We start from the raw sequence: 14,112 nt of genomic DNA, 5'->3' as shown, positions 1-14,112 counted from the left end.
AAGGGCTTGTATTTGACGGAAAGCAAGGAAGATTGGGATATTTTCAGCTGATTAAACGGGAGGAGTTTGCGGAGGCCGGCTGCGTTCGAACTTACACACCGTCCTTCATGCGTTCTTCTACTTCCCTTCTCGTAGGATAACTATCAATCGTCCCGCTCTTCTCACAGCACATACCCGCAGCCTAATGGTGCAAAGGGTAAACAAATCAGCTCAGGTGGAGGTAAAAATTACCCTCAAAGCTGATGCACATACCTGCACTGCGACCTTCAATAACTTCTCCAATTCCATCTGGGTCAACTTGAAGTCTGTACCCTCCTTATCGGCAGAATCATCATGAGCATCAGCCATCCCCATGAGCTCACACACAAAGTATCCTGCAAAACAATCGCCAGCGCCCGTTGTGTCTTTTGGAACACCTCCTCGTAGCTTCGCTGCAGGGACATACACAATTTCCATCCCTTTCTCGACTCCGCATTGACGCGCCAGGACCCCTTTTGCGCCGAGTGTACACACCACACTTGTATTCCTAAACGCCTCCATCCCACCGAGCGCATGCACGAGCTCACGCGCAGCTTCTACCTTTCCATCTCCACCTCCACGGCCGACGCCGCCGCCAAACGCTTCAAACAACTCCCTTGCCTCATCCTCATTCACAATCAGCCAGTCGACCTTCTCCCATGGGAACGCGGAGATCGTGTCCCGCGCCGGGAGTGGAGAGGGATTGATGATCACAATAGTATCCCTTTGGCCTCCAAGTTGACTTTGTCTGGGAGGTTGCGACGAGACTTTAGCACTATGTATGGCGGATAAGGTTGCTTCCAAAGGAATTTCATTCTGCAAGAGAAGATGTGTGCTGTGCGGGAAGTACCCGCCTGTGCCTGCTGTGGTTAAAGACTGGGCACGGAACGCGTCTTCGTGGAGGGTGCTATAATTCGCGCCAGGGAAGAGTACTATATTCAAATGAAAGCAAGATATGATTAGCTCTGACCGGTAATACCCCAAGATTCAATAAAAGGGAGCGACTCACTGATACTATTCTCTCCTCTCTCGTCTACCTGAATAATTGCCCTCCCCGTAAGCTCGGTCTACAAACATTGCGCATATGAGATATTCGTGTTTTGCACAGCCCGACTATACCAGTTCTCTCTTTTCATCTTGTCCATCCGAATATCCAACCCCCTAGTGGATATCCAACGTGATAACTCACCTCCGAGACCAAGATACCCTCAACACCAACACCGACCTCTCGCATTCTCTCCCTAATCCAAGCTCCATCGTGCCCAATTGTCCCATAAAACTTCACCTTGGCCGGGTTACTTCCCGATGACTCACCCCCGCCCGCGGCCAACGCAACAGCGACAGCCTGGTTTGCACCTTTCCCACCAACGCGACTTTCGTGAAAAGTGGAAGACAGAGTCTCTCCCGGTCGGACAATGTGGGCGACTGGAGGTGGGAATGACGGTATTCATGGTTCAATGTGATTGTTTAACGGTTTGTCGCGATGAGGGTTATATGATAGGGGTATAACCGGCAGAGGGGGTTGGAGTTGTACGCAGGATACAACCACGTCAAAGAACAACAAAAAGCACGAGGAACGAGAAATGTTGTAATGCAATGTCCAAGCCTCAACTTTTTGGAGTCATTAGCGACATAAAATAGTTCACGAACCATGGAAATATTCATCATGGTCTGAAATTCGGTAAAAAAAAAATAACGTAAATCAGATTCCAAAGGCGTCATGATGTAGTTTTGTTGAAAACAGCAATAATCACATACTTATTGACCCTCTCACAGTACAGGTTGCCAAAGCTCTTGACCCTGAACCTGCATCCGCCACAGTTTGCATGTTGCTCGCCACTTCTGAATGGTTTCTGGATCTTGTTGGTTCTTCCCCAGTATTAAAGGCTAAAAGACTGTCAATGCTGCTGCTAGTTTGAAGACTGAGTAGCTGACAACGTGGTGATTTCAATGTTCGAAGATGGACCCCGTCCAAGGCGCGTCAATGTCAAGAATGATGGTAAAACAGTAATACAACGACGAGAAAGACCCGAACGTCGAAATGGAAGTGAGATAAGATCAACTTGATCACATTCCACCAATCGCGAGGAAAACAAAAGCACACAAGTAAAAATAGAACACAATTCCGTCATATGATAAACGCGTCGCGCCATCTTCGCTAAGTGCTACGGAAGCTTTCACGTCGGGATATTCATATTCGGATATTCAGAATATGAAGTTCCCACGAAGTGGGTAATCGAATGTTACAAAATATTTGAAATATAATAAGGTTTTAAATGATGCAACATGCTTTAAATACAAAAGAAATACATATGTTAACTAAGATTGTAATTACATGGCAACATCCAAATCTTTAAAGAATGTTGTGATAAATTTTATACATAAAGTACATTTCAAGAATGACTTGTATATTAAATCTGAATCATCCTCTTTGAGACCAAGATATTTTATATCAAAGTTGTCCTTGAAAGGAACTTTGTATTTCAAATCCATTGTAACTTTTGAATGCCTCGTGAATGTCAAAAAAAATTTAAAGTACAAAGGTCCTTTGTGGGCTTGCTTAGACATAGCATGTTTTGCACCATCTGTTGTTCATAGACATTTGAAATACAATACTCCCTTACATGCTGCCACATATATTGAGTTTGTTACTACTTACAAAGGTCCTTTATATTTTAAATATACAGGAACCTAATATGAGTACTTTGTATGTTATAACATATCTCAAATATGTTGTTCCAATATATTCTGTGCCCGCTCATTGCCCATTGAGTGCCCAACAGTCGCCCACTATAACAGCCACTGCGTGCCCACCTACATCTGGCATTGAACACCATTTTGCAGGCATCAATTCTATAAACATGTTCAATGCCCGCAAAAGAGATCTAGGTGGGCACACAGTGGCTGTTATAGTGGGCGACTGTTGGGCACTCAATGGGCAATGAGCGGGCACAGAATATATTGGAACAACATATTTGAGATATGTTATAACATACAAAGTACTCATATTAGGTTCCTGTATATTTAAAATATAAAGGACCTTTGTAAGTAGTAACAAACTCAATATATGTGGCAGCATGTAAGGGAGTATTGTATTTCAAATGTCTATGAACAACAGATGGTGCAAAACATGCTATGTCTAAGCAAGCCCACAAAGGACCTTTGTACTTTAAATTTTTTTTGACATTCACGAGGCATTCAAAAGTTACAATGGATTTGAAATACAAAGTTCCTTTCAAGGACAACTTTGATATAAAATATCTTGGTCTCAAAGAGGATGATTCAGATTTAATATACAAGTCATTCTTGAAATGTACTTTATGTATAAAATTTATCACAACATTCTTTAAAGATTTGGATGTTGCCATGTAATTACAATCTTAGTTAACATATGTATTTCTTTTGTATTTAAAGCATGTTGCATCATTTAAAACCTTATTATATTTCAAATATTTTGTAACATTCGATTACCCACTTCGTGGGAACTTCATATTCTGAATATCCCGACGTGTTTGTAGCTTAGAGGACGAGCTCAGAGAAGCTGAAGCGGACAGTTCAGTTTATTTCTGTACTTTAAATAGTTACAGACTCGCGCCTTGTGCATCCATGCAAGAAAGAGAACTAGTAAAAACTATCCAAGTATACGAGACAAAGGTCCAGTCCAGATGCGCAAGCAACGTTAGCCATTTAAATAAATAAATAGATTAAGTCCGATACCTGTGGGGTTGTGGTGTATTTAAAGTACAAAGCACCAGTACCAACTTGGAAAAAGTCCTGAACACTGACTGAAGCAGCAGAAAAAGAGAGAGAGAATCGATAACATTTTCTTTTGGAGGGGACAATCTGGGACCGATAGAGCTACAATGCCTTTTTTCGATGGGGGTAGGGGGATAGAAGGAGGAGAAGGTACATGGTAGAAATGAGGAAGGATCATGATGATGGGATGATGAAGCAGAAAAAGGACACATTTTGGTTTTAGAATTGATTCGGTGGGTTGGGTTGAATTAGCAGATAGGATAGATAGAAGATGGAAGGAAAGATATACGGAACGCAAATGGAAAGATTAGGGGAAAAAGTGAAAAAGGGCACAGAAAAACTTTTAGGCCGTATGGTTGAGGATTGAGCGAGGCAAGACAAGGCATGAAAAGGGAGGTAAGTAGTAATACGTATGCTTGAATGTATATAACCAAAAAGAATAGTGACGGGGGTTTTCTCCCAGTCAGCGAGTGAGAAAAAGCAAGCAAGCGTCATTATAAAAAGTCAAAGGAAGAACGAAAAACAAAAAGAAGCGAGTAGCATCTGAGAGATTTAAAAATTGAAGTGAAAAGCGAGTAACTGTGTGGATGTTTGTACCGATGTGCGTGCGGACATGTCAGCATTGATGAAATGATAATATAAATGGAATCGGAGAAGATATGAGGTGAGTCGGTAAGGATGAGATGAGCTGGAATGTGAACTGATGGGAGATGATGGTCATGGTTGAAATCAGCTAGTCTGTCTGTCCATCTGTCTGTCTGTCTGTGCAGTGTATGGTCATGCAGAAGGAATAACGAAAAAAGAAAGCAAAAAAAAAATGAAACGAAATGAAAAACACAAAGGAAAAAATAACCTCCCCATCTCAATTCGCGCTCACTTATCCATGTCGAACAAATCATCATCATCCCTGCTCATCACAGGCCCGCCCAGAGGGCTAAGTGGTCCCTGTCCCTGCACAGCACTAGCGCTGGCAGGGGGATACCGCCCGCCGCTGACGTTGCGCGAGAGCCCTGGAGGTGCATTTGGGTTGGCAGATGTCGTCGAAGCACTCGGGTTGGCATTAGCATTCCCGGCGGAAGGGCTACCCGTACCACTGCCGCGGGTCGCAGCCGAGTATGAGAGGCGGGAGAACATCGTCTCAAGCCCCGCGCCCGTACCCGTTGGTGTCGTGGCCGTAGCAGCCGTACTTCCCGCGTTGGCATTCGTATTCGTCCCCCCGACGCTTCCCGCCGCCCAATCGCCGCCATACCCTCCAGCACCCGCACCGCTCTCAGGCGACCCAACAACGTTCTTCAGCGGAGGCAGAGCGTGGATACGCGAATATCCCGCTGCAAGACCTTGTGGCAGACTCTGGCCGGGAGCATGCTGCTGCAACGCGCGAGCGCTGGGCGAGAGCAGATGTGGCGCGGCGCCACCACCGAGCATAAGCTGCTGCTGGTGTTGCTGCTGCTGAGTCAAGTGCGACGAATGCCCGAGGTGCGACTGGTCGTCAAGCGCAGAGCCAAAGGCTGAGAAGGTCGGGTACTGCGTCGATGTAGAATTGGACGTTGAGGACTGCTTTGAAGGGTAGAATGGAGAAGATGTCGAGGATGAGTTGTTGGTAGCGGTAGACGCGCCGAGACGTTGCTGAGGGAGCTGCTGACCATACGGTGAAGTTTGCTGCTGTTGATTTTGTGCATGCAATCCCTGCGTCAAATCAAATGGCGACGGCGTCGTCCTATAAGTCGTCTGCGTACCGCCATGCGTGTGCTGGAACGTCGCGCCGCCCGCGGACGCGGATGCAGGCAGCCCAAGGCCCATATAATTGCTTGCCAGAGAATTGCTATTCGCCCCACCATTCCCATTCCCTGCTCCGTTACCACTCGCACTTCCGTTCCCGGTCGAGGAGAACAACGGATTGCTCGCACCCCTCAACTGCCTCCCAATACCCCCCAGACCATACCCCAACTGCGCTTGCTGCTGCGCCTGCAGCTTCGCGGCCTTGGCATTGAGATAGTTCTGCTGCAGGCCAGGGAGGAACGCGGCACTGGCATTGCTCGGACTCATCATGCCCAGCGAGGAAGCGGTGCCTGCGCTTCCGATGCTCATGCTCAGCCCGCCATCGTCCATCCCATAGTGCTGCTGAGACGAAGACGCCTGCGAAGACTGGGCGAGCGATGCAGAGAGGTAGCTATCAAAGCGCGAAATCGAGGGCGTGCCCCTATGCGTTTGATTGTTGTTAGTCGCAGGAGGAGAAGAGGGCAGCGCGGACGACGAATCCGCCCAAATGGACTTAATATCACCCAGCAGTGACGGCGCGGGCACCGAGCGCGAGTACCGATGACCCAGCGCCGCGCCCCCGTTGCTCGCACTGTTGTTAGCAATGTTCACACCACCCGCTTGCCCGCTGTTCGCACCCGCATTCTCCGCAATACTCTGGTTCGTCGCGTTCGCCAGCGCGCTTGTCAAATAACTCACCCCGCCAGACGTCTGCCCCGAGTTGCTTCTCGACATTCGGCGACTCCGCTCCTCCGGCGTCAACAAATCATTCAACGAGCTCGGCAAGAAATCCTCCAGATCCTCGTCCTCCACGGCCTCATCATCCTTCACCTTGCCTCTCCTACGCCCGCCGAACCCAGCCCCATCGTCTCCCTCGTACTCAACGCTAATATCGTACCCACTTCTAGCGCCATACCCATTCCCGTGTTGCGTGCGCAGAGCATTAACAGACTTGGACAGCAAGTCTCCCCACGACTTGGGGGCTGCGCCAGGCGAGCCAACGCCGTCCATGTCCATCCCGTCCGCATCTGCCCAACGCCTTCCCCGTCCAGCACCCCCGCCCATCATGGCGAGGCCACTCCCGAGACTAGCCGCAATACCCATCCCACCCATTCCGCCACCGGCATAAGAAGACGATCCCGTGGTGAGGAACACACTTTGTGTGCCAGGGGCAGAGAAAGGTGATGACGAAAGGAAACCGAGGTTATTATTACTGTTGGTATTGGCGTTGGCATTAGTGGATGGGGAAGAGCTGATGGTGATCCCGTTGAGATGTTGTCCATATGCACGAGGTGAGGTGCCAGGGGAGAAGTTGTTAGTGTTAGAGGCGCGGGAGGGAGAGATGGGTTGACCGGCGCGGTAGTTTGGCGGCGAGCCTATCGGACCAAAGTCGACAGCTGCGGCTTGGGTGGTGGTAGAGGGCCGAGGGGCAGAAGGTGGGAGTGGTACAGATGCGGCAGATGTGTCTCCAGCAGCTGTAGTAGCTTGTTTTTGGTCGTCCGAGGTGGCAGAGTCTTCATCAGGAGTCGTCGTGGCCCCCGACGCCTTTTTATCCTTATCCTCCTTCTCCTGAGCTTTCGACGAGATCCCCTCCATCTCCTCGAGCGGGGCAAAAAAGTCGGTGTCCTTGAGTGGCGGGGCGGGTGCAGAGGGCGAGATGGATGCCTTGAGTGCCATACTCATTGGAGGGCGGCCAGACGAAGATGATCCGGAGGCAGGGTTAACGTCGCGGGTGGGTGCAGTCGCACCTCCAGCGAGGAGGCTGAGACGGTTTCCGCCTCCACTGGCCGTCGAGGAATCGCGCTTGACCCGCCCGCCGCCGCTGCCCGACTTGGCGCCCTTATCGCTGCCATGAGATCCTGATCCTGCGCTTGTGGTGGTGGTGGTGCCCGATGCTGCAGCCGCTGCAGCAGCATGTTGTGCGGCCTTCTTGTTCTTCCTGTCCATAGCCATGCTCTGCCCGGGGAGGACGTGTGCAAGAGCGCACTTGTGGCCAAACTTGCAGTTGCCCTTGACGAACCAGGTACAGGTCTCCTTCTGGCCCCCTGGCTCTACCGCAGAATGGGAGAAGGGACACGAGGATCCAGCAGTGCATCCACCGACCTTGAAAAATTTGCAGGGCACATGCGATAGATCCTTGCCTGGAGAGAGCGCAGATGTGAGATATTGGGTACTCGGGAGACAACAAGAAAAGAGATACTTTTTGAGACGGCTGCTGGCTTTTGCTTAGAGGCCCTGTCAGTGCGGTCTGTATCCCTGTCCCTGTCTCTGTCTCTGTCGCGGTCTCTGTCGTAGTCCCTGTCGTCGTGGTCTGCAGGCATCGTGGTCGTTGTGGTCAGAGTTCAGTGGTCGTAGTATTAGCCCCGCCAAGAAAAGACTGCAAAACTGACAAAAGGGCACGTGCCAATCACGTAAGCGTCCCCCAGTATGTCGCCGCCGCCCCTCCTGACCTCGCTTTATTCTGTTTTTCTCGGGAAATGTCCTGTAAAAATGTATTATATGGTCATAGGTACTCTCTTCTGTATTCTTATCCCCGGGCACGCGTCTGTCCTCGTCTTCGCTCTGCGCAGTCGCCCTCTGTAGATCCGAAATGGCTGCTTCTTGCCCACAAGTGTCGCTGTACATGTGGATATCCTTTCTTTCTGCGTATTCCGCTTTCCACGTATACATAAATGTCCGAGCGAGCGAGCACGAATAGACTGCGACGCTCCTGAAATAGCGTTGATTTCATCGATGATGACAAGTCCGTGTTTGTCAACTTAGGGTTAGGGTCAGCGCAGATTTCGGTCTGGGCGATAATCTTTTGGCCCAGCATCTCATCTTACATCCCATCCAACACAATCCACAATGCGGTACTACGAACAAAGGTACCCCGAGGTCGACGAGCTCGTCATGGTCCAGGTCCGCCAGATTGCGGAGATGGGCGCCTACGTCAAGCTGGTGCGTCTGGTCCCTTGGCCGCTGCTGTGAAAAAAATTACGGTGCAAATCGAAGCCATGGTATTGATTGTGAAATGAACAGCTCGAATACGACAACACAGAGGGAATGATTCTCCTCTCTGAGCTTTCCCGTCGTCGCATCCGTTCCGTGCAGAAACTCATCCGTGTAGGCAGAAACGAAGTCGTCGTCGTTCTCCGTGTTGATAAAGAAAAGGGTGCGTTACACTTTCATTTCTCCAAACCACCCACTGATCTCTATCTTTTCCTCTTCTTTTGTTCGCTTCCACCCTAAACAAAATATATTCAATCACAAAACCAAATACAAACCCGACGAAACATACAAAAAACCCACACAGGATACATTGATCTCTCCAAACGCCGTGTCAACGCAGAAGACATCGTCAAGTGCGAAGAGCGCTACCTCAAATCCAAAACCGTCGCCTCCATCCTGCGCCACGTCGCATCCAAGATCCCATCTCTCTACGGCTCCTCCTCCGACGCTGCTTCCCCCACCGCCGACGCCCCGCCTCCCACCCCGGCCTCCGCGGAAAAGGAGAAGGAGAGCAAGCGCAGCGCACGCAAGGCGCGCCAGGCCGCGCAGGAAGAGGACGGCGGTGTGGCGCCGGCGGAGCATGATGCTGGTGGGCCAGGGGGCAACGAGGACGAGAAGCTCGAGCAGCTGTACGATCAGGTCGCATGGCCGCTCGGCAAGATCTATGGCCACCCCTACGATGCGTTCAAACTGGCTCTGACGTGAGTCTTCTCCCTCTTATTGCCAGATCGTTTCATACACCACATCATACGATCACAAACCATAACTGTCTCCAAACTGTACTAACTCCTTCCCCTCCCTAGCGAACCCAACACAGTCTTCGCACACCTCTCCCCGCCCCTCTCCCCATCAACCCTTCAAATCCTGCTCGCCACCATCGCGCGCCGCCTCACACCACAGCCCATCAAACTGCGTGCCGACATCGAGCTCACATGCTACACGCCCGCAGGGATCGACGCCATCAAGCGTGCGCTGCGCAAGGGCGAGAAGCAGAGCACAGACGCCGTGCCGATCAAAGCCAAACTCGTCGCGCCGCCGCTGTACGTCCTCAGCACGAACGCAACTGATAAGGTTCGTCCGGTTTTTTTGGAATTTATATATCACAATTCGTCGATTATGTTAATGTGGTTACTGACTTTTTTTTTGATTTGATTTGATTACAGTATGCCGCGGTGGAGCGGCTGGAACGCGCTATCGAGTCTATCCAAGGCTCAATCGAGGCGCAGGGCGGAAGCCTGATTGTGAAGATGAAGGTACGTTCCCTTCCTTCCCCATATTATTTCCACGTATCCCCCTCCGTCTATCACTTTTCCCACTGCACTTTTATTTTATTTTATATCTCCGTAAAATTCATCTGACATCTTTCCAACTCACTTTTTGACAGCCCAAAGCCGTTTCCGAAACGGAAGAACACGATCTCGCGCAGCTCATGGCCAAAGCTGGCCAGGAGAACGCCGAGGTGTCGGGTGATGAGGATGACGAGGAGTAGATCCATTCTTGCATTCCCTCAGTTGCGGTTGCGGTTGTCTGTGTATGTAGATTCATATGAAAGAGGTGGAGGTGAATAGGGATTGTACGAATGTATTACGAGTTTGAGTACAGTACAGTACAATGCGAAAAAAAAATTCGCTTATATTGCTTTTTTCTTGGCATCTTTTGTTGGTTTTCGCCATTTCCTTGGTTGTGTAGTAACTCGCGACAGCGATATGTAGGCGGAGTTCGAACCTTCGCGAGCGTTAGAGCTGAACGGTTTTTACATGCTGTAATTAGCAAGAAGACTACGGTTGCTTTCAAGTTTCAACCCAACATTCTCCGGTGCCATCTGTGGCTAAGAAATTTAGTTGGGATCATTTCCTGGTCTGCTCGCACACCTTAAGCGCCCGTGATAGCTTTCAAAAATCGATTGGGATCGACAACAGCTAGTAAAGCAATAATCTCAAAACTACTTCCTATGTTTCCAACTAATCTAGGGAACTGTTTTGTTTATTGTTACGGCTCGAGTTACTGTTCCCATTCCACTTTCCTCGCATCCGTTTCGCTTTCCTGCAAGTGTATCAAGGCGCCCTTCCTCAGGCTTCGGCCTTTCCAGGAGAATCAGGGTCATTTTCTGCCGTGGCTGAACCAGCCGTGATAAATATAATACTACCCTCTTCCGGGGAAGCATCGTCATAAGTCCGCTTATTCGCAAGCAGCCCATTGAAAAGAAGTCTATTCTGATAAATCCCCGACACAATTGGGGTCTGCATCTGACTAGTAACAAAAGCACAACAAACCATTTCTTCACTTTGCGTCGAATCATAGGTCGAGGAATAACAAACTTACATATTTCTGTTTTCAAGGTCCCTGCGGATATCGTCGATGAGGGTGCGGTAGGTTGTGTGCTTGGCCTGCGCGCTCGTCATTTTGCCAAGGTGGTGCAACAGGGCGCCGGTGAACAGACCACCCTCGTGTTGTGACTTTGGGTCTGATGGATGTCTGTGCATTTCTAACGCAGGCTGACTTTCTGATGAGGCCGCCATGAGCACATGTGATGGGTATCCGATGAGGTATTCTGGAGTTCAATTAAGATTTAGCGCAGGGTTAGAAATGCTGCAGTGGGGGCTTTGGTAGTGGGTGATTTTGCGAAGGATGAATACGTACTAATAGTCGTTTTTTCCATCTCTCTCCTTATTGGCATTGCTCTTGATAGCTTACGACTGGTGTGGTTGATTTCTTTGGATGTGTCCGCCAGTTGCGTTTGGTTCTCGTTTTCGTTCACTGGTTCTGTGGGCTTGGGCCTACGAGTCGGGAAAGGGGGGGTTTGAGATCTAGTAGTATCATGTTCGGAATGTCTCCCAAATCGACCAGCATGGCATGTGTCTAAAATAACTGTCTTCAAGATAGTTATTCGTCTAATAATTTGATAATGGATTTGCGCAGATTGATGACTTACTATATTATTTCCCTTATTATCGGATATGTTTTGGATTAATTGAAGCAGTCTTTTGTAATCAAGTCCCGACTCGGGTCGGCTTGCGGTGAAATCTGTGGTGACAAACACCAGGGAGTCCTCTTCCCCCTCTCCCGCTTTCGAGAACTTGGTGTGACACGCGAGATAGATAACAATGGATGCGCCGAGTCCTATGTTCCGATCCGTCGCTAGATCTTGAAGAGCGTCCTCAATGTCTCTGGAACTTGCATGTAGCAGCAGTTTTACCTGGTGATTGGGTACCGCAAAGCTGTTCTTGAGGAAGTCTGCAACCGATTCTGCGTCGCTTTCCGCAAAAGAAAGCTCATTAACCTCGCCGACGAACTCAGTCTTATTAATTCCAATAATGACAGCATGCATGCTATCAACAGTCACATCCCCCAGTGTCCACCCAATTTCATAGGTAACCTTTGCCCTGTCTTCTTTCTTCTGAATGGCAATTGGAGGCGGAGGATCGTCAAAGAGGGGATTGGAAGCCCATACGGCTAGACGGACGACGCACAAGGCCGCCTCTACTGCAAGCCAAATCCCTGGACCGCGGGTATCATTCAAGTTGCTGGCCTTAGACTGGATAAGACCAAAGCAACCAACATAGCCTATACCGGCAGCACAGATTCCACCCAGTAGAAGAATGCGGCATGCCCCAAGCAGCAGTGTGGGGACAGACACCCTGTTGATGATCTTACTGAGCACAGTACGTTTGCTGGTCACTAAGAGGTCCTTGTCAAATGAGCTAAAGGACCAGGTTGCACCGACGGTTTCTTCAAGTCCTTTCCAGTATACTTCTTCTAGACTTGCAGCGGAGTCTGGTACTGTATTCGAGTTCAAAGAAGCATTGTCTGAACTGCTGACTCCGACTGAAGGTTGATTAGCTGTTTTGCTTCGATTACCTGTGTAATCTAATGAGCATAACAGAGAGAAATTAGCAGAAAAAAGGACATACCAGCTAATATATCGTGCCGGGTCCCCGATAAGCTTTCTGCTGCTCTGGACTCTGGATTCCACGTATGGGGAGGCAATCTCCCATTTCTTTGAAACCAAATGTTCATGGCATGGAATCGAATTCGGTCGTGTACAACCACCAGTATCCGAAGTTGAATAACCAACTGGATTACAATTGAAACAACCACAGAGCCGTAGACACGTAGCACAGGATACATCCAATTCTGAGAAAATGGGCGGCGAGCTATATCGGATTTAATGATGTCCACAAAGGATAACAAGCCCAAAGATCCCAACAGGACTGTGCAAAACGACAAGAGGAGATTCCACCGGATCCATCGCCAACACAGGATGTTAACGCGCACTTCAATGCTTGGATAATACTGGAGAATGGAACGTATGTCATTTTCTGCGACGCAGATGCTGTCATTGGTGTCCATAGCATACGCCAGCTTTCCCAAAACCCCCTTTGAGGAAAACCCTGCATTTTTTAACAGTCGTGGACCGTGTAGTGGCGACTTATCGATGGAAATCCAGAATGCAATAAACCCGGCTTTGATGATGCCTAAGCTTCCAAACATCGACATAGGTGCCCCAGCAGCATAAAGAAATCCACGGTCTAAGGTGCTGGTGACATGCTCTTCACATTGCTCTGTACCCAAGAGCGGTAGAAGCCCAGAGACATTTTGAATACCTGAAATGGTTAACGTGCGAATGTCTGTAGCCTTTGAAGGATCTGCAGTTGAGGTTGTATTTACAGACATTATCTGATTGTGGAATTTGTAACCATCAGTCGTAATTTTCTAAAAACGCAACAGGAGTTTGAACACGTACATGTTTTTGGGGGTGAAGAAGATCGTCGTATCTACGGTAACCCAGCTGCAGATGTTCTTTGCTGAGTCCGATATCTCAGAAACCTATGCTACCATAAATTTTTCATGCCGAAATGTTGGGGTCTATTCATAATTCATGCCCCAAAAATCCAAAAACAACTTGACTTCGGCGTGTGAAGAGCAGCCTGGCGCGGTAGCACCCAACTGTTGTGAGACTTAAGTACTTGGGAGTACTATGATATAGCCCTCGATAGAAGCGATGAAAAAAAACAAGGGAATTTCTGTGTCTAACACCTTTCTGGTTGGTTATCAATCCGTAGAAGCCTCGAGAAGCGGGAATCTATAACCCTCTAACGAGTACGTAGAGCGTGGTCAGTGTAAAATCCAGAGGGGTGAAATTAGGCGAGATGTCAAAAATGCCATGCCGTGTCTGCCGATTGAACGCCACTTCCCCCAAACGTGTCACATCATATCGAAGTCTGTCTAGGAGCGGTACACTTTCTAGGTAACAGACCGATGCAGAGAGCGCAACAAAAGCTGTACTTATACTGCGATTTTAAATTCCCCATGACTCTGGACGGTTGACATTACGAGCCTCGACGCATGCCCACAGACAGGAAGGCTAAAAATATTGTCCAACAAATGTCAAGCCCAGTTTGACTGTGTCTCCAATTGAGCGAGACCGAGAATTGACGATTATTAATGACTAGTCGAATCTCGTTCCTTGGTAAGCATATTGGTCGTTCTTCAAAGGAAAAAGGCCGTCAAATTGCAAAGGAGGAGGCAGCCAAATTCTCTGAATAACTTACAATTCTCCTGCTAACAATGTAATTCTCGTGCCAGTAA

General features: G+C 48.8%; 4 protein-coding genes across 4 annotated transcripts; 1 reads left to right on the top strand and 3 right to left on the bottom strand.

Annotated features, from left to right (window-relative positions):
- Positions 1-91: 91 nt before the first annotated feature.
- On the bottom strand, positions 92-1,846 carry JR316_0009265 (Ribokinase; the record flags this gene model as incomplete). The annotated part of the gene is made up of 6 exons (XM_047894970.1): positions 92-181; positions 253-950; positions 1,028-1,085; positions 1,208-1,443; positions 1,669-1,689; positions 1,777-1,846. The coding sequence occupies 6 exons, from the start codon at positions 1,844-1,846 to the stop codon at positions 92-94; spliced, it is 1,173 nt and encodes a 390-aa protein (XP_047746429.1).
- Positions 1,847-4,647: 2,801 nt separating this feature from the next.
- Positions 4,648-7,853, bottom strand: JR316_0009264 (Zinc finger protein LEE1; the record flags this gene model as incomplete). The annotated part of the gene is made up of 2 exons (XM_047894969.1): positions 4,648-7,673; positions 7,733-7,853. The coding sequence occupies 2 exons, from the start codon at positions 7,851-7,853 to the stop codon at positions 4,648-4,650; spliced, it is 3,147 nt and encodes a 1,048-aa protein (XP_047746428.1).
- Positions 7,854-8,379: 526 nt separating this feature from the next.
- On the top strand, positions 8,380-10,012 carry JR316_0009263 (Eukaryotic translation initiation factor 2 subunit alpha; the record flags this gene model as incomplete). The annotated part of the gene is made up of 6 exons (XM_047894968.1): positions 8,380-8,472; positions 8,554-8,686; positions 8,828-9,224; positions 9,327-9,594; positions 9,687-9,776; positions 9,908-10,012. The coding sequence occupies 6 exons, from the start codon at positions 8,380-8,382 to the stop codon at positions 10,010-10,012; spliced, it is 1,086 nt and encodes a 361-aa protein (XP_047746427.1).
- Positions 10,013-10,592: 580 nt separating this feature from the next.
- On the bottom strand, positions 10,593-13,197 carry JR316_0009262 (uncharacterized protein; the record flags this gene model as incomplete). Its single annotated transcript, XM_047894967.1, has 5 exons — positions 10,593-10,773; positions 10,846-11,074; positions 11,164-11,395; positions 11,456-12,390; positions 12,435-13,197. The coding sequence occupies 5 exons, from the start codon at positions 13,195-13,197 to the stop codon at positions 10,593-10,595; spliced, it is 2,340 nt and encodes a 779-aa protein (XP_047746426.1).
- Positions 13,198-14,112: the final 915 nt, after the last annotated feature.

Source organism: Psilocybe cubensis, chromosome 8 (genome assembly GCF_017499595.1).
Source record: "Psilocybe cubensis strain MGC-MH-2018 chromosome 8, whole genome shotgun sequence".
Taxonomy (NCBI): domain Eukaryota; kingdom Fungi; phylum Basidiomycota; class Agaricomycetes; order Agaricales; family Agrocybaceae; genus Psilocybe; species Psilocybe cubensis.
This window is presented reverse-complemented; position numbering and strand designations above follow the sequence as displayed.